This window comes from Neophocaena asiaeorientalis, unplaced genomic scaffold (assembly GCF_003031525.2).
Source record: "Neophocaena asiaeorientalis asiaeorientalis breed wild unplaced genomic scaffold, Neophocaena_asiaeorientalis_V1.1 scaffold388, whole genome shotgun sequence".
In the NCBI taxonomy this organism is placed as follows: Eukaryota; Metazoa; Chordata; class Mammalia; order Artiodactyla; family Phocoenidae; genus Neophocaena; species Neophocaena asiaeorientalis.
The window spans coordinates 1,723,373-1,745,449 of record NW_020172738.1 but is presented as its reverse complement, the minus strand read 5'-3'; the positions used below and the strand labels follow the sequence as shown (position 1 = coordinate 1,745,449).

At 36.0% G+C, this 22,077-nt stretch overlaps 2 protein-coding genes across 3 annotated transcripts in view; one reads left to right on the top strand and one right to left on the bottom strand.

Annotated features, from left to right (window-relative positions):
- Positions 1-9,262, bottom strand: part of HTR2B (5-hydroxytryptamine receptor 2B) — a 17,230-nt gene extending 7,968 nt beyond the window's left edge. Inside the window, exons 1-2 of the mRNA XM_024740535.1 lie at positions 9,189-9,262; positions 7,593-8,301 (exon numbers count right to left, since the gene is read on the bottom strand). Of these exons, the coding sequence (XP_024596303.1) occupies positions 7,593-7,941 (349 nt within the window). The 5' untranslated portion in view covers positions 7,942-8,301; positions 9,189-9,262. The remainder of the gene's footprint in view (positions 1-7,592; positions 8,302-9,188) is intronic.
- PSMD1 (proteasome 26S subunit, non-ATPase 1) overlaps positions 1-22,077 on the top strand; it is a 102,759-nt gene that overhangs the window by 42,053 nt on the left and 38,629 nt on the right. The gene's annotated exons all lie outside the window — the stretch shown is intronic.

The window sequence follows — 22,077 nt, the reverse complement described above, 5'->3', positions numbered from 1 at the left end:
AGAAAAAAAATATTTGAAAACTACAAAAAAAAAGGAAGGAAAAAAAAAAAAAAAAAAAAAAAAATAGGTAGCAAAAAAAAAAAGGTAGGTAGCAAGGCTGACAAACACACCGTTTGGTGCCTTCTGTTTCCAGAGTTGGTATGTGGCATGCTTAATAGAAATATTAAAATATTTCTTTTTAAAACAAAATCAGTATGAATTTTTTATTGAAAAAAGATAAATGATTCCTTGGTACTTGGTTCCATGCTCAGCAGATTCTTTCAAAAGGACTTAAAGCATTAGGTGGAAGGAGTAATTCATACTTTTAAGTAAATTACTGTAATCAGACTTTTCCTACTTCACTGAATTGGGGGTGGGGATAAGAGATGATAAATTATAGTCATTGAGCTGGAAGAGACCTTAGAGATTATATCATTGATTTTGTGGATGAGTAAATTGTGGTACAATTAAGTCTTTGAATATGAGAGGGAGCATTTATTTATCAAAATTTAAATGTTAATTGAAAGTGTTCTTTAGGGCCTTGCTACTCAAGGTGTGCTCTTCAGATCAGCAAGGATCAGCATCACCTAGGAACTAGTTAGAACTGCAGGCTCTTGGGCCTCATCCCTTAGGTACTGAATCATACTGCAGTTGAAGGCAATACCCAGGTGATCTGTATGCAGATTAGTGTTTGAGAAGCACTGCTTTCTTGAAAAGGTTGTGTATTGAGTTTGCTGGCGTAGGATAGGCACTCAGAATTCCTCACAGAAACAAACTTATGGAAGACCGCTCAAAATAAACAAAGAAATAAAGTATGGCAGAGAAACTTGTGTTTAGAATGAATCTAATCAATCAGACTTTCTCCCTCTTAGCCGTAGTGTTCAGTTTTCCTGTTAACTAGTGGAAAAGGACCTTGAACAAAGGCAGCAATGTACTCTTTGACCTGAGCTTAAGCAAACTTATGGTCTAGAGTGGAAAGAATCATACATGACAGATAGTTTTGCAGTGGAAGCTACTTGAAGTGAGGCTTCATCTTCAACTATCCTGAAGTTCAGATTTAGAACTGAGTAGGAAGTAGAAAAATACTCAAGCCTAGAGCTACAACCAGAGATGTTAATCATAGTTAAGGATTTTAAAAGGCAGATAATTAATGTCTTATATCTTAGGCTTCCTTTTTTTAAATGCATGATCTCCATCATCTTTCAAAGTGGGTTGCTAATAAATTTAAACTTGCCTATTTAGCTATTCTGATTATGGATTATATTTTTTAAAATTAAGGTCTGGAAAATTCTAGTCATAAATCTAGTAGCCGTGAGCAGGAAGCCACAACAGAATTCTCATATGAAAAGTACATGTCTTTGGAATTGAACCGCCTGACCCACATACTTCTAATTGTGAGCTAAGAGGGAAAGCTCTTTAGTGCTAGTTTTAGTTAAGCCTGTGAGACCTTGTTAGCCTCCTTTTCCAACATAATGAATTTATTTTATAAACTCCAATTTTGGAACAGAAAGTGGATAGTGGATATTAAAATTAATGCAGATCATTAAAATTTTATTACTTGAGTGCTTTCTTAATTGATAATAGTAGAGATGTTGAAACGTGATAGAGAAATTTCTTTAAGAAAGAAAGAGACTGAGATTTAGAATTAAGAGTGATGGATCTTTTTGATTAACCTTTATGATTCCAAGTTTCATGAAATACTAGTGAATAGACTGTTTTTATGAAACTAGTATAAAAGTAACAGACGACTGCATTAAATAGGTATCTTTTATGCAAAGCTAAAATAATTGCCTAAAGTAGAAATCACGTGATACAATAATTTATACAAGTTAAAAACAGTTCTAGACATTCTCAGTTTATGAAAGGATTTTTTCTAGTCCAGATATTTTCATTCTAAATATTATTAATTTGATAGGCTCAAGGTCAGAAAAGTTTTTTACTATTCAGAGTAACTGAAAAAGGTTAACTTGGTATGGTGAGATAGGTTAGCTATTCAAAAACTTATATGTTATTTTTATTAGGAGTTTTAATTTGATTTAAGGATTTATAATTTCATTTATTTGTTATAATGTATTATGTCTAACTTATTTCCATAAGAATGTAATGTATTATTTTAAATGGAACATAAAAAGAAAGAAAGAATCTAAGGGAAATAAGTTATCAGGTACTTAAACTAAATTTATTACTGCTGGGGCTCTAAATTAGACTTTTTTTTAATAAAAGCTAATACAGAAAGGGGAAGACATTTAAATTATATAGTATTTGTTGTCCCACAAAAAGAAAGCACACAAAATTTCTCTGAAAAACAAATCCCGGGCTTCCCTGGTGGCACAGTGGTTGAGAGTCCATCTGCCGATGCAGGGGACACGGGTTTGTGCTCCGGTCCGGGAAGATCCCACATGCCGCGGAGCGGCTGGGCCCGTGAGCCACGGCCGCTGAGCCTGCGCGTCCGGAGCCTGTGCTCCGCAACGGGAGAGGCCACAACAGTGAGAGGCCCGCGTACCGCAAAAAAAACAAAAACAAAAACAAATCCCATTTCCCACCTCGTTGCCCTATCCACTTCATTAAACTCAAAGAGGAATTTACTTCCAATAAGGTTTGAATAATGGCATTTCTTTGGGTGCCTAGAATAATTACAAATTGATAATTATAGGAGCAAAACAAGTCTTAGATGAGTCTTGGATCATGGACAGTTTGTTATTTATCTAAAAATATTAGTAGCACAGATATCTTGTTTAAAATGAAGACTTGTGTGCTGTACCATCATACATAAGGGGTGGTAGAACTGCCGTTCAGTTACATACGTTTCTATTTGTCTCCCAGGGAAGGTTCAGTAACTTCCTAGGCCTATGTCTAATATCTTCCTCAGAAAAGATGTCTGGCAATCATTTCAAGGATTCATGCAAGTATTGGTTAAGACCCACATATTCTGTATCATTTAATATGAAATATAACCTTAAAAAAATATTGGGTTCTGCCTTGTCCCTAGAGAAAATTCCATGGCCCTCCTGTTAGATCGAGTTATTTAAGATATAAATGTTGTCTTTGCCAAATATTATAGCTTTGGTTGATATAGTTCCTCATTTCATTTGAGAAAGCAGTGTAACAGAGGTTAAGAGTGTGAATTCTAGAATCAGTTCTCCTAGGTTCAAATTGTATCTCTGCCACTTACTTACTCCTATGTCCTCTCTTGTAAAATGGGGATGATAATAATAATACTGATTTTATAGAGTTGCTTTGAGGATTAAATGCAATAATACATGTAAAGTGTTTAGAACAATATCTGGCATAGAGAAAGCACTCAAAATGTTAGTTCTTATTACTATTATTGTTTGACGGAAACTAGCCAACTAGCCCAACCATTAAAACACTCCCACTTAGAAACAATGAGCCATATCATCAGTATAAAACCTGGTATGTTTGTCTTCCTGCCTGCTGTAGCAAGAGTGCGTGCATCCAATTAAACTTAAAACTGTACTTCAAAAAAAGGGCACGAGAACATGTTTAACTGTTCAACTTTTAATTAAATTTATCATGAAAGTATGCCTTTTACTAAAGTTGAATTTTAACTATGTTATATATGTGGCAAAGAAGCATAAGTAACCTATGTGCATTGCCAAACATTGCCATGTCTTTTTGTTTGTTTTTTTGTTTTGGAAAGTAATTGACATTAATCTCTGAATCTGGCACATAAAAGATTTCCCTTTTAAGGATATAAAGACTATTTTTAAAGCCATCCCAAGAGGACTATGTTCGTGGGGTAAATAGTTCATGAATGTATTGGAGTAGGACAAATCCTAAATGGCTCTAATGTCCAAAAAGCACATAGTTTTCATGTACACGTTTTTTTAATCTCAAATTCTTATGTTTCTATATTTATCTTCTGGAAAAGACAGACCTAGACCAGTGCTTAAATTTTTATTACAAAGCTTCTGCTTTGTTTTTGTTATGCTTGTTTTTTCGTTACATTTGAGCATATGAGGTATCCTGGGGTTAGATGTCCAATACAGTGTTTTAAGCGTTTCGAGTGATTTAATACTTATAAAAATTTTTCCTTGGTTTTTTAAAATTTCCACTTTCCGAAAAGAAGTGCCTTTAATTGCTTTGCTCCCTCATTTAAGAATTAGGTAGAGCAGCATTTCACTGCATAAATGAATAACTGATTTGTTTTTCTTTTACTGCTATACATTTATCTCATCTCTGGTGAAACTCACATCCAAACTAAATCTTATATTTAAGTATATAAACCCTTTGCATGTTGTACTGGTACTTGCCAATTATTAGTGCCTAAAACGTGCTGGGACCTACTTCACAATTTCACAAGATATTGGCAGTGGAAGATGTAGCATAACCATTTTACAGACAAGGTGATTGAACTCTGTTATGTTGTTAAGTGACTTGCATAAGCCAATACAAGAGAACCAGGATTCAAAGCCTAGGGTATCTTGCTTCAAACCCCCATCTTTCAGCCATTTTATACACCCTCTTTCAACTGTACCACAGATACTGTTTCAACTTACAGATCATGAGACATGGATTAAAACTTGTTGTAAATAAGCCACTAATGACCAATGAATGACCAAATGCTGTATTTACTCCCTTTACATTTTTAATCATTTATTTCATGAGAGAAGGCAAAGTTCAGAGACGTTCTTAAACTGTGAATAATTTTTCTTTTTTATATCGGCATATGATGTTCTGTTTTCCTTTGCGTCCTACTCAAGTATTTCTAACCTAGGCAACTTCAAGCCTTATGTTATAAGCTACTAATTTGTGATCATGATTTTTAAGAATTATAGATAAGACAGTAAAAAACTGGAAAGTAAAGGTTAAGTCCAATGCTCCCAAAGAGGAAGAAGTGACAGAAAAGTTGATGTAGCACAGTTTGAAACACCATGTTTTGCCTGCCAGTCGTAATAATCTTGGAAGAAATTCAAATAATATATAATCAAATATTATACAAATTATTGGTTGAATAAAATGTCTCAGTGTAAAAGCCACTTTAAAATTTTCAGTGCTCTCCTTTTTTTCTAAAACTACATTTTATTAGAATATAAAGTTTCAGTGTTACTTTCGTTGAATTTCCGTGAGATAACTAAAATAACTTATGTCATTCATAGTGGTAATTAGTTTATGTTTACAGAGCCAGAGACACTTTTGTTTGTACAGACTTCAGAAGTTCTGAAGATTATCCCTATAATGAGAGAAAAATACACAAAATCTACTCCTGCGTTTTAAGATTATAGAAATCCTTATAAATGCATTAATTTAGAAAGTCTTAGTATTTGTTAACGCATGAAAGGCTATCAAAAAATCTTAGTATTTGAAGTCAGGTCCCCATTTATAATATGTGCAGTTCCCAATTTATGAATGCATCCTTTTGAAGCTTTTTAGAGGGCAACATGCATTTTCTCATATATTTTCTCATAGAAATAGAATAATGTTTTCAATAATGAATTAATTCAGTAATATTTTGAATAGTGGTTAAGTTCCCAGGTTAGTTTATTTTTTAAAATCTACTAACCTTTCTATATAGCTTAATTACTGATAGTAGAAGTGTTTCAGTCTATGAAAGAGTTTATTTTGTAATTAAAAATTTACATTTGAAAGAAGGAAATGAGGTTAAAAATGTAATAATTATTTCAGACATAGGAAGACATTCTACATATTTTGTGTTAAAATATGTTGGATTTTCTGCTGACTCTTATAGCTAAGAATATCTTGGGCCCCAAATATTTAAATATAAACTTAGTTTTCAGCTGCTATATACCTACTGTTTTCCTGTGGAATACATGGGATTATCACTGTTGTCTGCTTTTGTGTTTTGTTTGTCAGCTTATTTAATGCCATGAAACTTTGCCTTTTAAGGTTCCTTAACTGTTTAGTTGTTGATTTAAGTATCTACCACTGTATTTTGCAAAGACTAATAGATGTTTGATGGACTCATCGATTTTAAAGTTAAAATTCACTTCAATCTCATTTATTCAACATAACGTCAATTAAATTTTGTGGTAGTATGAGACGAGCATTTTAATATTTTTTGTACGCCTAGCAAAGCACAATTTAAAGAGTGATTTGACACATTAAATTATTGTGTGCATGGAGATAAGAGTTTGAATCAATGCCTATACAGTCTTTACCATATATGCATAAATGTTCCTGCATAATCCTCATTTATTTCTTTTAAACTTTATTCAGAATTAAGATTGTTTAGGTTCTCCTTTAGAGTAAGATTTCTTAATTATTTTCCATGGTGATGTGTAGCACTAGATTATTCAAAAGCTTGCAAATTTGTAAAAGGGAGGGTATAGGCAGGCAGTATTAATGATTAGAGAGTCTTCTAAAGCAGAAAACCTTATTCATTACTGCATGTCCTACCACAGAATTTAAAGCCTGGATAAGAGTTGATTTAGAATGGGAAGTTTTAGCCCGTCACCATGTGATTATATATGGGGGATCAAGTACTTACTTTTAGATATCTTTCTGTACTTACTTATAAAAATGTAACATTTAAACCTGAATACAATAGTTTGAATGGCAGTTTTTCTTCACCTTCTAATATATATTCTAGTTAATAAATTTTACTTCTATAACCTGAAATATTTTTATCTTCACCATATAAGCAATTCCAAGAAGCCCTATCTGCTACAAAGAATCATTTTTTCTTAAGCAATTAATGAATGGAATATCAATTAATGTCAAGCATTAAATAAGTTAAATATTCTCTTAATGCTGATTCTTAAGAGCCCTCATAATTCATCATCAGAATTATTTGTGTTTACCCAAATTCTCTAACTAGAGATGATATGCATGAATAGGAAACTACTTATATCATTTTAATATCGTTATCTTTTTTATCAATATTATAACTAAGATTTCAGTTCTAATTATATTTTAAATTATTGTAATAACTCAGGTTTTGATCCCTTATTTTAGTAACTTAGAGGTCTGATTCCTCTAACATATATCAAGGACACAAATGGTCAGAAATCATAAAAATTAAACAGATGGATCATCTCTTGAGATGCTCTGAGCCAGACCATTCCTTCAGCAACTAAACATAGTTTTTTGTTAACAAGACACATGTGTAAGACTTGTGTTTAAGTCTTAAGTACACAAACTATAAAGAGATATAACAAGACTTTTTAGAACAATTCCAATTTAAATTGGGGTTTAGAGATTTATATTGGAATTTAGTGATTCAAAGACCTTATTATTAATAATTAACCCAGCACATTAACGGTCACAGCAGTGTCCTAGATATTGCTTTATCAAGAAAAAAAAAGTACTAGTAATGGGGTAAAGTATAGGTCTGTTCTTCACAATAATTTTTAGGTAATGTATGCAGAATATATGAATATTGCTAACTTGGATGACTTTTTAAATGATTTTGTTAGGTGGCTGAGGAGGGAATGAAATTGTTTCCAAGAAATTATTTTTTGCTCTTTAAAACTGATTATCAACCATAGAAAATGATGAAAAATGAGGGACTGTTTACTCACTGTACCTTTAAATAGTCCAAGTCCATATTTAAAGATTAAATGAGTATCTATTTCTCTAATAGTATACCATAGTTTGGTGGTTTGATGGCAGGAACAAAATGAAATACTTACCAAACATTATTGTCAAGAGGGCAATCGGCATCACAAACAATCCAACCAGCAAATCAGCCACTGCCAGGGACATTAGGAAATAATTGGTAGCATGCTGTAACTTCTTCTCCAGTGCAACAGCCAGAATAACGAGGATGTTTCCACCAATTGTGGGTATTATCACCATGAGTATCAGAAGAGCTGCCCAGTGCAGCTTATTTCCCTGTTCCTCAACAATCTGTTTCATTTCGTCTGGTATCGATTCTGTCTGTAATCCAGACCAGTTAGAAGAGATTAAATGGTCAAATGAGCTCTGCAAAATGTGATCAGGAATTGTGCGTTGTTCGAATATTCTATAAGACAGAGCCATTCATTGTTTTTCTTTAATTTTTTCCGATTCCAGACAGTGGTCAGCATGGTCAGTAGCTAAGCTGGTCATCTGCATTTTTAAGCCTTTGTACCCATGCCAAATACTCAAGGCCAAAGTTGACTCCTTCCTTAAAAAAAAAATTTCAAATTCTATAAAATGAGAGCATACATACATTTGTCCATGTCTGTAGGTAAGGCCCGAGTGTTTAGTATTCTGCAGAGGTTCCGGTTTCAGAAGGCTTAGTGAAAGAAACTGATAGCTGTGAAAAAAAGACTATATTTTTGGTTTCTCTCTCTCCCTCTTTTTTTTTTTCTTGTAGTGGTGGAGTCGAGTTTGAATTTGAATGCCAGAGAGTTCCCCCTAGATATAAAATATGTCAATCGCATTATTTTATTTCTTTATTTTCAAAACCCAGTTTAAAAAGTTGAATTTATTAGTAGCCCCTCCCTTCTCAATAGGTCTCTTGTGCATTTGTGACAATGCAGCCAATCCTCATAAACGTATGCCTGGTATGCTCCAATTAATGAAACGAGATATATTAATTTTTTCAGTGGTATAATAAAAACCTAGGTGTTTCCTGACCCTTGAATGTCTTTTTACCTTTACTTTAGAATATGTACAGAAGATTAGAAACATCAGAGCACCAAATAGTTCTGAATAGAACTTTTCATACACACTGGCCATCTACCTAGAAACACTCCAAGCCCCCCTAACATATAAATAAATGATTTACCAGCTAGGAATCCTTATTTGTAATTGGGTTTTGTCTGAGCAGGTTTATTTTAATACTGATATAAATGCCATTTTTGTAAAACATTTTAGAACTCCTTTAGTTTGAAAGAAGGGGAGAAAATACGTTATTACTAGAATCCAGATAATTGTCTTTACTTATTTCATCTTTCGAAGAAAGCATGTTTTTGCAACAAATATTTTCCAAATTTATCACTTTATGTTTATCGCTTTATGCCAAATTTGAACCAGTTCTTTTTTGGTTTGAAGTAGTAATTTTTTTCTTAACCTTCCCAGTTTCCAAGGGAAGGAGGGGAAGCTGAGAGGAAGATTAAATCATTTATTCATAAAATCTACAAATCCCACGTTAAAAATCTCCCCTTTAACATTTGTAAATTTTTCATTTTGGTTTTTTTAACCACTGAATAGAAATAAAAGATTATGGTAGCAGAGTTTGTGAAGAAAGTAAAAAAGAAAACTCTTTAGATCAACTCTATATTTATTTGTTAAATACTTACCTCTTGCTTGCTCTTTACTCTCCCAAGCATGTCATCTTATCTGCTCAGTAGACCAGATGCTGCTGTGACTGAAGTCCTCCTCCCATTGACTTATTCTGAGCCTCCAGCACTGGTGCTTGAAAGCAATGAAACAAATGTGTTGTATAGCTGTAAGCGTGCCAAGGAGGTTATTTCATCTTTGATACATTCATTTTTAGAGAGTAGCAGCATTCATTATAACTCATAAAATCACTAGTTAAGTATGTTAAACCAGTTCGTGACCCTTATTCAAGTTATATTCTTAAGAGCTCTCTTTAATATTGGGGGGACTATAATAAACTCTGTCATTTTAGCTTAACATAGTTCTGTTTTAGATTAACCCTAGGCTGTTTTTCCCATTTGAGAAAGAATAAGATACAATCTAGAGATACTAGAGCTTTAATTCTGTGAAGGTTCTGCCCAGTGAACCTTAGAGTGATTTCCAGAGCTCTAATTTCTACCAGTGAAACAAGATTCTTATCCAGCTTTTATGCCTTTGTTGTGGAACACAATTAATTTGCTCTGGTTACAACCTTATATAGAAGAACACAGAAAGGTTTGAATTCTACATGCTTACATAAGTTTTAGAAGAGACTTTTTCATTGCTTGCTTTTAAAAAGATGGCCTCTGGATTTGGGAGTTGGTTCATTGGCAGTTTTTTTTTTTTTTTTTTTTTTTTTTTTTTTTTTTTCACAGATACATTGGGGAAAGTATGTGATATATAATGAAAATATATTTCTGCCTTATTTCAGAAAATTAGTGTAAAAGTCTTACCAGCTGTTCTGAGTTTTCCTTAAACTGTAAGACTAGCTTAGTACTAGAACTTCAGCATTCTCAAGGTTTCCTTTTAAAAGGTCATCATAGGGGACTTCCCTGGCGGTCCAGTGGTTAAGACTCTGTGCTTCCATTGCAGGGGGGCGCGTGTTCGATCCCTAGTCAGGGAACTAGAGCCCGCATGCCATGTGGCAAAAAATAAATAAAGATCATCATAGATTGCTCATAGTTTAAAATTATTTAATTACTTCTACGTTGGCAACAGCATTTATGCCGTTTCAAATTTATATTCCTTACCTTGTGTGAAAGTTACTGGAAAATATTTTGTTCATTTCAGTTCTACTGAGCACTTCAGATTTTATTCAATATTTGTTTTATTTTAACTCAAAATTCAATATTTTAGAAAAAATATTTACTAAGAATTTTGGGTGAAAACGAATAAAATAATCCTCAAGAACAATCAGATGGATTTTAATGTGCCAGAATTTCTCTTCAGGACTATGAAAGTATCTTAAAATACTGCTTTATTCTGAACCACAATTTGACCCCTGTGCTCATGCAGGCAGATAGGTATCTGCAAAACAAGTAATGTCAGATTGAAAATAGCATCATTATATTTAATGAAAAGACTTGTATGAAAGAAGCCTTCATTGATTTGTGTTTACAGATAAATTTATTAAAATATTCATTGAGTATATTATTAAAATACCAAACATTATTATTTTATAATACTGTGCCAATGCCGACCCTTCTCACCCACATTCACTCACTTTCTTTTTTTTTTAATGTTTATTTATTTATTTTATTTTTGGCTGAATAGGGTCTTAGTTGCAGCACGCGGGATCTTGGTTGCAGCATGTGGGATCTTTTCGTTGTGGCACGCAGGCTCCAGAGCACGTGGGCTCTCTAGTTGTGGCTCACATGCTCAGTAGTTGAGGCTCACGGGCTTAGTTTCCCCACGGCATGTGGGATCTTAGTTCCCCTGCCAGGGATCAAACCTGCGTCCCCTGCATTGGAAGGTAGATTCTTAACCACTGGACCACCAGGGAAGTCCCTCACTTTTTTTTTTTAAACCTTAACTAAAAGTAGTTAAAATTGGTTCTTGGAATGTTTTTATTTTATTTTTGTATTTTTAATTAGTTTAATGGCTAAAGTACATAACTAGCTAGAACAACTACTTATTTGGCAACCTTGAGTTATTAGAAGCATAGCTGATAATCGGAGAGAAAGCAAAATAATAATAATAAAAGGGTAGATGAATCTCTCAGTTGGCAAATAACTAAACCTGTGTTCTAAAACCTCATGCACATTAGGCAGAAGGCTGTCTATAAGTCCCCACTCCAAATCTTTTTGCTCTAAACACACTCACAAAAACTTCTGTCCCCCATCTTTAATGAAAACAAACATTTGCACATGGTGGTAAATCTAAATAGTACAAAAGAATATCCATTGATAAATTCACTCTTGAGATGGTTTTTTTTGTGGTTATTGTTTTAATATTTGAGACAGTTTTAACAAACATGTTTCCCTCCCTTCTCCAGAGTAGAGTAACAGATTAAGAGGTGGACCAGCACTTTGGTAATAGCAAAGGGGGCCAATTAAAAAACAGGAATTAACAAGTGTAGGCGTGTAGGTCTACTCACAATAGAGACTTGTAGCTCTCATAACTCAGCCCTCCACAACTCTGTGGTGTAATAATTGATATCATAGTGTTGACTACCATATATTTAATAAAGGTTAAATCATCTTTATTCAGCTCTGTTTTGGATGACAGGAATACGTGAAATGCATTTTTTTTTAATTTTCATCCAAAATGACAAAAAAATATAAAAGTGTGATTCTAAATGGTAGAATGAGATTTCAAATATCTGGAAACTTTATTTGTGTAGAATATCTCATTTACCAAGAACTCCAGATAAATTAATTCTTACTAAAGTAGCTTAAAGGTCAAACTCAAACTATAATCTGACCATAACCAAAACACCTAATTGGTGCCTTTTTTTCTAAAATACTTATTTTTATCCCTGATGCCTTTTAATTTATTGAACAGATTCTGTCTTCTACTTAAAGGGACAGTCTAGTATCTTTTATACGTTTAGGAAGACAACTTAAATATCAGTCAAAGATATTTTTTATCTCTCAGTCATAGTATCTTTCAAACACTAACACACTAAGGAATTTTTGACAATATGTGGATTGTGTCCACTACATATTCATTCATTTGCGAAGTATTCATTGAGTTCCGTTAGCTTGTGGAGATACAGTGATGAACAAGATAAACATTTTCTGCCTTTATATCAATATAATTTATAATTTCATGAGGGGTGCAAACACATATACTGATAATTATAATATAGATATGGTACAGCTAAGACTAACTCACTTCAACAGGGCCCTCGGTGCAGCTCAAATATTTCTTGGCTTTTTTTAAAAATTCCTTTCTTGTTCACTCTCTTTGAGAGATCAGTGAAAGAGCTAAAACTTCGCTCATTCTTCCCTGGTGACTGAATTTACTTCTTATTATTATTTTTTCATTAATTTATTTATTTTTGGCTGTGTTGGGTCTTGGTTGCTGCGCACGGGCTTTTTCTAGTTGCGGTGAGTGGGGTCTGCTCTTCCTTGTGGTGCCCAGGCTTCTCATTACGGTGGCTTCTCTTGTTGCAGAGCACGGTCTCTAGGTGCTCGGACTTCAGTAGTTATGGCACTCAGGCTTCAATAGTTATGGCACGTGGGCTTAGTTGCTCCACGGCATGTGGGATCTTCCCAGACCAGGGCTTGAACCCATGTCCCCTGCATTGGCAGGCAGATTCTTAACCACTGCACCACCAGGGAAGTCCCTTACATCTTATTTCAATGAAAGACTTAGACCCATCTGAAAGCTCTGTCACCTTTCAACTTCTAAAAATGTCTTTCTTTTCATCCATCCTATCGTTTGGGATCATGTTGTCATTCCTCTTTACCATAACTAACTTCTACTTAAATCCTTAGTCCCAACTCTTTATGGTAATTCTTTGCAATCTTGCTGAATAAAGTATCTTCTTTTTCACACATAGAATCCATGCCTTGAATATTCATTTCCTCAGCTTTAACTTCTTTCTTGCAGACATGCTCAGGTTTACAGTTAATGAAAAATAAAAACCTTTCGTTATCCCTTAAGTCTCTTTCCTTCGTCATTTGACTTCTTTAGAGAATTGCCTATCCTTTTTCCTTCTTACTACCCACCCAATCTATAACCCTTGTAATCAGATTTTTATCCCCAACATTCTATTAAAATAACTCTTAGAAAGTCACTAATTAACATCAATTGTTGATTTTGTGCAGTATTCATCACTATTGACTGAGCATTTCTCTTTAAAACTTGTATCTTTTTTTTTACTTCAAAGACACCTTATCTGAGGGGCGGGGCCGTCAGCGTGAGGGCCGCTGGTCGGGACTGGGTTTGGGTCGCGTTCCGGCACTTTGGACCGCGGGATTCCGGGACCTCGAGACCCCGGAACCTCCGCACCCCGGAACCATGGCACCCGGCACCCCGGTGCAGCTCCGGGCGCTGGGTGCCCGGGAGCCGTTAGGAGCGGCCTGTCACCGCTGGGCCTCAGCCCATCGCCCCAGTTCTAGGTTCTGTTCCATGAACACAGTCCGCTCCGCCGCCTGCAGGTCCCGTGTTCAGTGCGACCTGAATATACTACACAGACTGCGGTCGTGGGCTGGGTCCGTGCCCTGCAGTTTGCAAGGAACAGCTACAGCTGTCAGAAGTTCTTTTTTAAAGCTCCCATTTCATTTTGCACCCAAGGTAGGCAGTACCTGCTGCTTTAAAAAATCTTATTCAATCCCCACCATAATCACAGACTATCAGTATCTCGTTTTACAGATAAGGCAGCATGCTCAGAGAGGGAAGGTCAATTTCTAGTAATTCTGAGAGGTGTGTTTGCCACAGTATTTCCACCCTGCAGACTGCGTGGGGAACAGGGCAGTCTTCTGGGCAGTGACAATCCAGCATGATAAATGCTGTTACAGCCTAAAACAGGAGGAATACTTCGGGAGGGACAGGTGCCTAAGATGAGCCCAGAGGGTGTCAGACCAAGGGGTGGGAGGGGATGGCCTAGGCGAAGGTCCTGAAGGCAGCACGAAGGCCTGCTTCCTGTGGCTTCCATGTACCTCAGGGGAAACCTGCTGTTGGGCAGCAGAGTAGAGAATGGACTGGAGGGCCGTGGGGTGGGTGGGTGGAGAGAAGGGGCTGGTCCAGGAGAGGGAGGGAGGTTCCCACACACACACAAAAAAAAACCAAAGACACCTTATCCTGCCTGCGTTCTTTGTCTTTCTTACAGAATCTTTTCTAAGTCTTATTCTACCCTCTTAATATGTAGATTTTCAGAGGTTCCTATCCTGTTAACTTTTCTCCCTCTTCATTTTCTCCTTCCATTCACTCTTACGGTTTTCCATTAACTTGTTGAAAAAAACTCCTAAAACTCTATTTCCAGCCCAATGACTGTGATCTTGTGGTCATGAGATGAGACGAGCAGCATACTTAAGGGTTAGGAGACCTCAGACAAACCAATTTCTCTGAGCTTTAATTTCTACATTTGTAAAAAGGAGGTGATGTAACCTGCTCTGCCTACTTCACAGCAGCATTTGACCCAGTTGATCATTTCCCCTTCCCCTTCCTTAAAATAGTTCCTTTGCTTGGCTTCCACTAGACCACACTGTTGGATTTTCTCCTACCTCATTACTACTTCTTTGTAGTCTCCTTTACTTGTTCTCTTTCATCTCAACCTGTTTAATATTGGGGCTCCTCTGGGACTCATTTCTGGATCTCCTCTCCCTTCACACTTGGTGATCTCAGACACACTTAAGGCTTTGAATACTACCTATATACTAAAACTCCCAAATTTGTATCTCTAGCCTAGACCTTTCCTTCAAACTCCAGACTGTTACATTCAATTACCTACTCAGTATTTTCCTTAGATGTCTAAAAACATCTCAAACTCAAAATGTCCAAAATTGAACTTTTGCCCTTTCCCTCCAAATCTGTTCTATCTATTGGTTTCTTTATCTCAGTTAAAGGCCATTGCATTCTTCCAGTCTCTTTTTTTTCACGTCTTACCATCAGGAAATCTTGTTTATTCTACTTCAATATATGTACCAAATTTCAAACTTTTTCCCCCATGTTCATGACTACCACCAAGTCACAGTTATATCTTAACCAGATTTGTGAGATAGCCTCTTAACTCATTTTCTTTCTTCTACCTTTGCCCTCTGGTCTCAGTAGGGCAGCCAAAATTACCATTTTTAAACAAGTCAGATCATATCATTCCTTTGCTTAGAATCCTGACTGCCCTTCACTTCACTAAGTAAAAACCAAGTTTCCTATAGTCTGGCCCTGTTTTCAACTACTCTTCCCCTCTTCACTACACTCGAACTATTGGCCTCTTTGCCACTCCTCAAACATGCTGGGCGTCATTCCCCCACAGGACCCTTGCTTGAGCTGTTTCCTCTACCTAATATACTCCTTCTCTGGATAGCCACTTGGCTCACTTCTTCACTGCCTTCTTTTCTTTGCTTAAATATCACCTATCATTGAAGCCTGCCTTGACTACTCTAATGAATACTGCAAAATGCCCCCTTCTCTTGGCTCTTCCAATACGCCTTACCTTGATTTGCTTTTTTGGTTCTCCTTAGAACTTCACCTTTTTACTTACTTTATCATTTGTTGTTTATTGTCTTTCTCCTACTAGAATGTAGTCTTTGTCTTTTTTGTTCACTGTTCTCTTTGAGTTTATCCTGCTTGGAGTTTGTTAAGTTTCTAGGCTCTCATCAAAATTTGGGAAGTTTTTGGCCATTATTTCTTCAAGAGTTCTTTCAGCCTTCTCTTTCTCTTCTCCCATTGGGACTCCCATTATGCGTATGTTGGTGTGTTTTGTGTCAACCCACAGGTCTCTTAGGCTCTGTTCATTTTGCTTCATTCTTTTTCTGCTCCTCAGATTGGATAATCTCAACTAACCTAACTTCAATTCTCAATTAACCTAACTTAATATTATCAGTTAACCTTATTTGATTCTTTTTTCTGCCTGCTCAATTCTGCTGTTGAGCCCCCTCTAGAGAATTTTTCATTTCTTAGTTTGATGATTTGAAGGGCAGGGGGAAACATGCTGATAATTCTGTAACTTTTTGAATGTTACACATTTCTCTAGGTTCAGGAATGCAATCGAGAGTTTTAAGAGCCATGTTTCTTATTATGGTGAAGTAGCAATTTCTTTATATAAATCTTTTCAGTCTACTTCTCACCTATCTGAGATATCTTCACTCCATTTTGGCAGCACCTGAAAGAAATTAATCTGTTTGGAAACATACCAAAAGCTTGTCTAAAACTATAATTATTTTTAGTTTTCTGAAGTCCAATAAGATGTTAAAAAAGAAACATTAAAGATTGCACTAAATTTGTAAGGTTTGTGGCAAGATCTGTGTGGTTTTGTTTTCCTTTTGGTACTTTACATGTAATAGATAGATAATTCAGTAAGTACTAAATTGATGGTAAAAAAAACTATCATAAAAACGGTAGTAAAAAACTATGAATAGCAGTAGCTTAGGATACAGTTTCATAGGACAGAAGTGTTTTGGGGAAATGAAACTGTTTTCTTTTTCAGTTATTTTTGTGATAATATTTTATGTATGTTTTATATTGTGATGAAAACGAAATTCAAAATGTGTAATATCTCCCCTCTTTTAATGGTATTCACTTTTTAAATTTTTATAAACTAGCCAAGAAATAAAGAGAGCAAGAAATGTTGCTAGAATTCCCACAACATGTAGCTCCATTGTTGAGAACAAATGCAGCTAGCAAATTTGTAATTGTCTGAGTAAATATACTTTTAAATTTAATATATCAAAATGTAAATATGAGGAAAAGCTAAGTCATAGGTAACACATTTTGTGCTAATCAAAGTGTTGAATTCCTTGCTAACTATCCCCAGCCAATATAACAAAATCCACTATTTTTCCTGTGACTTGAACATTTCTAGACATTTATTTTTCTAAATATGTTCACAGAGACATAGAGATGAACTTGTATTGCTGATCAGGGATTAGTCATTTAAATACTTAGTTTTAAATGCTGATCCAAAGCCATTAAAACAAACTACAGGAATTATTTTGTGACATTATCTTAAAGAGATAAATGTTTACATAGAAAAGCTAACATTCAAGGAGAGTCAGAATTATCTAAAATAACTGGAAAAAAGCCTTATGAATTGTTTTTAAAGAGTTAGTGTATTTTCTATTAATTTGCAGGTTCTTTCTCCTTCCCTTGCCTTGCCCCCCTCTTTCTCAGTTGCATCCCTGTGTGTAATATAATGTTTTTTGGTCTTCTATATTTCCTGTAAATTGATAGTTAGATCTAGAGGCTTGGTCACATTCTGGTTCAATTTTTCACTCTTTCTCTTCTCCTTCTCCTCCTCCTCCCCCTCCTCCTTCCTCCCTCTCCTCCTTCCTCCCTCTCCTCCTCCTCCTTTTTTATTAAGAAGGGGCTGGCAGTGCACATAAGGTGTAAGGTCTAGTTGTTTCTCTTTTCATGATGTTAGCGTCGTTGATAATGATGCTGTTGTCCATTAATTCATTACCAGTTTCAAAATGGCGATGATATAATTTTATCATTTATTAGCTTAGTTTTAAAAAGTAGACATATATACCAACATGTATGTATGTATTTGGATAAAGATTAATGTAAGTTTTGCTTTCAGTGAATGTTTGCATTGCGATCATTGCTTAGAAAAATTCTTTTGTCCTTTTAGAGCTGCCTGTTGAAAAATTAAAATAAACCTAGAATATTATGATTTTATTGTACTCTTGAAGAGGTTGAATGTCTAAGCTAATTAAAGAATTTGTCGTTCCTTGTCTTAACAAATTTTCTGAAGAAGGTGTCAGAGTTGGAACTATTATTAGGCTGAGAAACATAAAAGAATTTTTTTATGTGCTTTTGAGTTTATAGCCCTCACAACCTAGATCAGTCTTTTATGGTAATCAACTAGGTAAAGCTCTTTGCGTTAGACTCCCAGGCAAAGCTCTGTATTTATGTTCGCAGGCAAAATTTTTTTCTAAACCTCATGAAATTGTTAATGCCCTATTCTAAGTATAATACTTTTAACAAGTGGGAGATCATAAAATAAATGAAGTTTTAAGATACGTTTAGGATAAGCTCTTTGTGAGTCACTTTTCCCTGGAATGTCTTGTCCTTGCTGCAGCTGAGGGGCAAGGTAGGTAGTGTTCTCTGTGCCATTAGCTCCCTGAAAAGTTGATGAGGAAATCTGGAGGTCAGAACCCTGTATATAACCAGTTTTCTAGGTTTAATATCCAACTTGTTTTACATTGTTTTGAATGAACTTTTGGGTATGAGTTGCCTTACCTTTCTTAAAAAATAAGAGCCCAAACTACAGCATACTAGTAACCAAATTCCTGGTTCTGACCCAAAGGCAATTTCCGGTTATGCATTTAGATTTTAGTAATTATAGTATAGTATTCTACTCTACCACACCACTAACTCCCCAGCATAAATAAGGTGGAGCAGATATCATTTTATGCATGAAGCAGTTAAGTCTCAGAGGGACTTAATGATTGCCATTCTATTAATAAATGGCTGCACTAGAATTGGAATCCAGGTTTTTCAAATTCCAAGCCTACGTTCTCTCTACCACAGCATGTTGAAAACGAAAGGGAGAGGAGGAAGAGAGAGATCTTTTAAGGAATCACTGTATTATTTCAAGTGAGAGATGACCAGGGTCTAAAACAAGCAGTGCAAACAGAAACAAGATTTAAAGGTTTCACTTGATTGGGCAGATTAGATGTGGGGAATGAGAGAATAGAATGATTGAAAATGTGAGTTTTCTTGGTGTATAGATGAATAGTCATGGTGGAAAGAGAAGCAGTTTAGGGGAGGGGTGCCCTTTATTCCTCTTTCTGTACAGAATTCTGTGTATTGACTGAGGTATTTGTGGACTATTTAGTTAAAGACGTTCAACGGGCAATTCAAAATTCAGGATGCTGCCCAGATTATTTGGAGTCTGTTGGTAGGGAGTACAAGCGACTTAAACAGAGGGAATACTCTTAATTCCTGTGTCATTATGGCACCTACCTAATGAAAATATAAATTCATAACTCTGCCAAGGGACTACCGTGAGGTTTATGTCCTCACCAAATTCCCACTGCGATGGACCAAACCCACGTGCTTAGAACAGTGTTTCTGCCTGTATACGTATAGTGCTATATTTTTTCCTTTTCTAGGGAAGATAGATTAGAAAAGACACATATTCTTGAAAGCATTTTGATTAATACAATTTAATACTGAGGTTGTACAAAATATTCAATAAACAGTAGTTAATAGCCAGTATGTTTTAAAAAAAAAAAGGAATTCATATGTGCACTTTATGGTTGGATAATATGGTAGTGACTTGTGCATATGCCCTTGCACAATTCCTGCTCTCTGGAAGGTTGTACAAATAGTAAGTTGATAAGATGACTGTTAGCTACAAGCCAAGAAATTTTATTGAAACAACAAATCAGAACTTAGTTACCTGTGTCAGGGTTTTACTTTTTAAAGTAGGCCTTCCCTAGCCCTTTATGTGGTCTCTCTACTGGGAACTTCAAAGCACATAAAATTAAAAGACACACAATTAGCCCTTATGAACTAACTCAGAGGTACTTGTTACCTCTCTCATTTTTGATTATCTAGCTGAGTTAAAAACTTAAGTGAGGAGGGGAACAAGGAAAGGCCTGATATTTTTCCCAGTGATTAACCCTTAGGATTTGAACCTAGTAGGAAATACTTGTTGGTCAAGTCTCTAAATATATATTTAGTTTGGCTCCCTTTGTCTTTTATTAAGTAATAAAAATTATTTTATCTTTAGTACCTAGCACTGTGCCACTAATTTATGGGAAAAAGTACAGAAGACACAGTCTCCATCCTTGCCCCTTGAGACATGTGCAGTCTTGAGTGGTTTTATTTATAATTTGTTATGTGATAAGATGCTTGAGTTTGTCAGAGGATTTGAGTATCAAAGTATGGACAGAACTGGGCTTCCCTGGTGGCCCAGTGGTTATGAATCCGCCTGCCAATGCAGGGGACACATGTTCGAGCCCTGGTCCGGGAAGATCCCACACGCCTCGGCGCAACTAAGCCCATGCACCACAACTACTGAGCCTACGCTCTAGAGCCCGCGAGACGCAGCTACTGAAGCCTGCACACCTAGAGCCCGTGCTCCGCAACAAGAGAAGCCACCACAATGAGAAGCCCGCGCACCGCGACAAAGAGGTAGCCCCTGCTCGCTGCAACTAGAGAAAGCCCGCGCGCCGTAACTAGAGAAAGCCCGCGCACAGCAACAAAGACCCAACACAGCCAAAAATAAAATAAATAATAAAAATAAATACATTTAAAAAAAAATTACGGACAGAACTTTTAAGTTCTTAGCCCAATGCAAGTGAAAAATAAAAGTTAAATAATGATGGGACTTACCTTATGGTGCAGTGGTTAAGAATCTGCCTGCCAATGCAGGGGACACAGGTTTGAGCTCTGGTCCAGGAAGATCCCACATGCTGCGGAGCAACTAAGCCCGTGCACCACAACTGCTGAGCCCGCGCACCTAGAGCCCGTGAGCCACAGCTACTAAGCCTGCACGCCTAGAGCCCATGCTCCACAACAAGAGAAGCCACCGCATTGAGAAGCCCGTGCACTGCAATGAAGAGTAGCCCCCACTCACCACAACTAGAGAAAGCCCGCACACAGCAACGAAGACCTAATGCAGCCAAAAATTAATTGATTATTTATTTTTAAAAAGTTAAACAATGATGCTGTCAACTACAGTAATTCTCCAGCAACCTCTTTGGTATGATATCACCTTTAAAATTTCATTTTTATTTCATAGGAATATTTCTCATTGATGAAATGTCCTGTAATAATGAACACTGATTTAAAACCTTTGATGATTGATTCATTTTTAAAAGCCACAGAATTGTAAAGTGGAACAGACCTTATGGAACTTTTAGTCCAATTCGTTCTTTTTCCGATGTGAAAAGGGACCCCAAAGTGTATGGTTAATTGAACCTTGTCTAAAATTATCCCAGCTATTTAGAGGCAAAACAGGAACTAGAACATGGGTTTTTTACTTCTTATATAACTTACTGTTATTTACCTCAGTACTCATTAACTGAAAGCATATGTGTATTTGTTCATTTGTTTTTATATTATTCCTGCATGATAGTCAAGAAATATTATCTCTAGTTACAGAAAAGAAAATTTAAGTGATTTGCCTGATGTCATGTACTAAGAAATTAACAAAACTAAGACTAGAACCCAGATCTTCTGTTTCCTAGTACATTGCTTTCTTTATACTATTCTGTATTGTTGCCACTAGTTTGTTTACAGATTTTTCGTACTGGGAACTAGCTTCATCAAACTGAGAAAGAACATTTTCGAGAAAGAGTGATAGCAGAGTTCTACCTTTTTTTCTTTTTTGAGGTATGGTTGATGTATAATATATGTTTCAGATGTACAACATAGTGATTCACAATTTTAAAAGATTATGTTCCATATATAGTTACCATAAAATATTGGCTGTATTTCCTGAGTTGTACAATATACCGTTGTAGCTTATTTATATTATACATAGTAGTTTGTACTCTTAATCGCCTACCCCTATCTTGCCTCTCCCCCAAAATTCCACCTTTATAGGCAATTTGCATAAACTTGGCTCTACTCCATTTGAAATTTGAATTTACCATTCACTGGAGTTTGAGGCTAGAGGACAATTTCAACATAGAATTATAGATTTAAATTGGTCTGTAGGTAATAACTGCTTTCATTCACAACAGGATACTTTTTTTAAAAAATGTTCTATTGGGCTTCCCTGGTGGCGCAGTGGTTCAGAGTCCGCCTGCTGATGCAGGGGACACGGGTTCGTGCCCCGGTCCGGGAAGATCCCACATGCCGTGGAGCGGCTGGGCCCGTGAGCCATGGCCGCTGAGCCTGCACGTCTGGAGCCTGTGCTCCGCAAGGGGAGAGGCCACAGCAGTGAGAGGCCCGCGTACCGCAAAAAAAAAGAAAAAAGAAAAAACG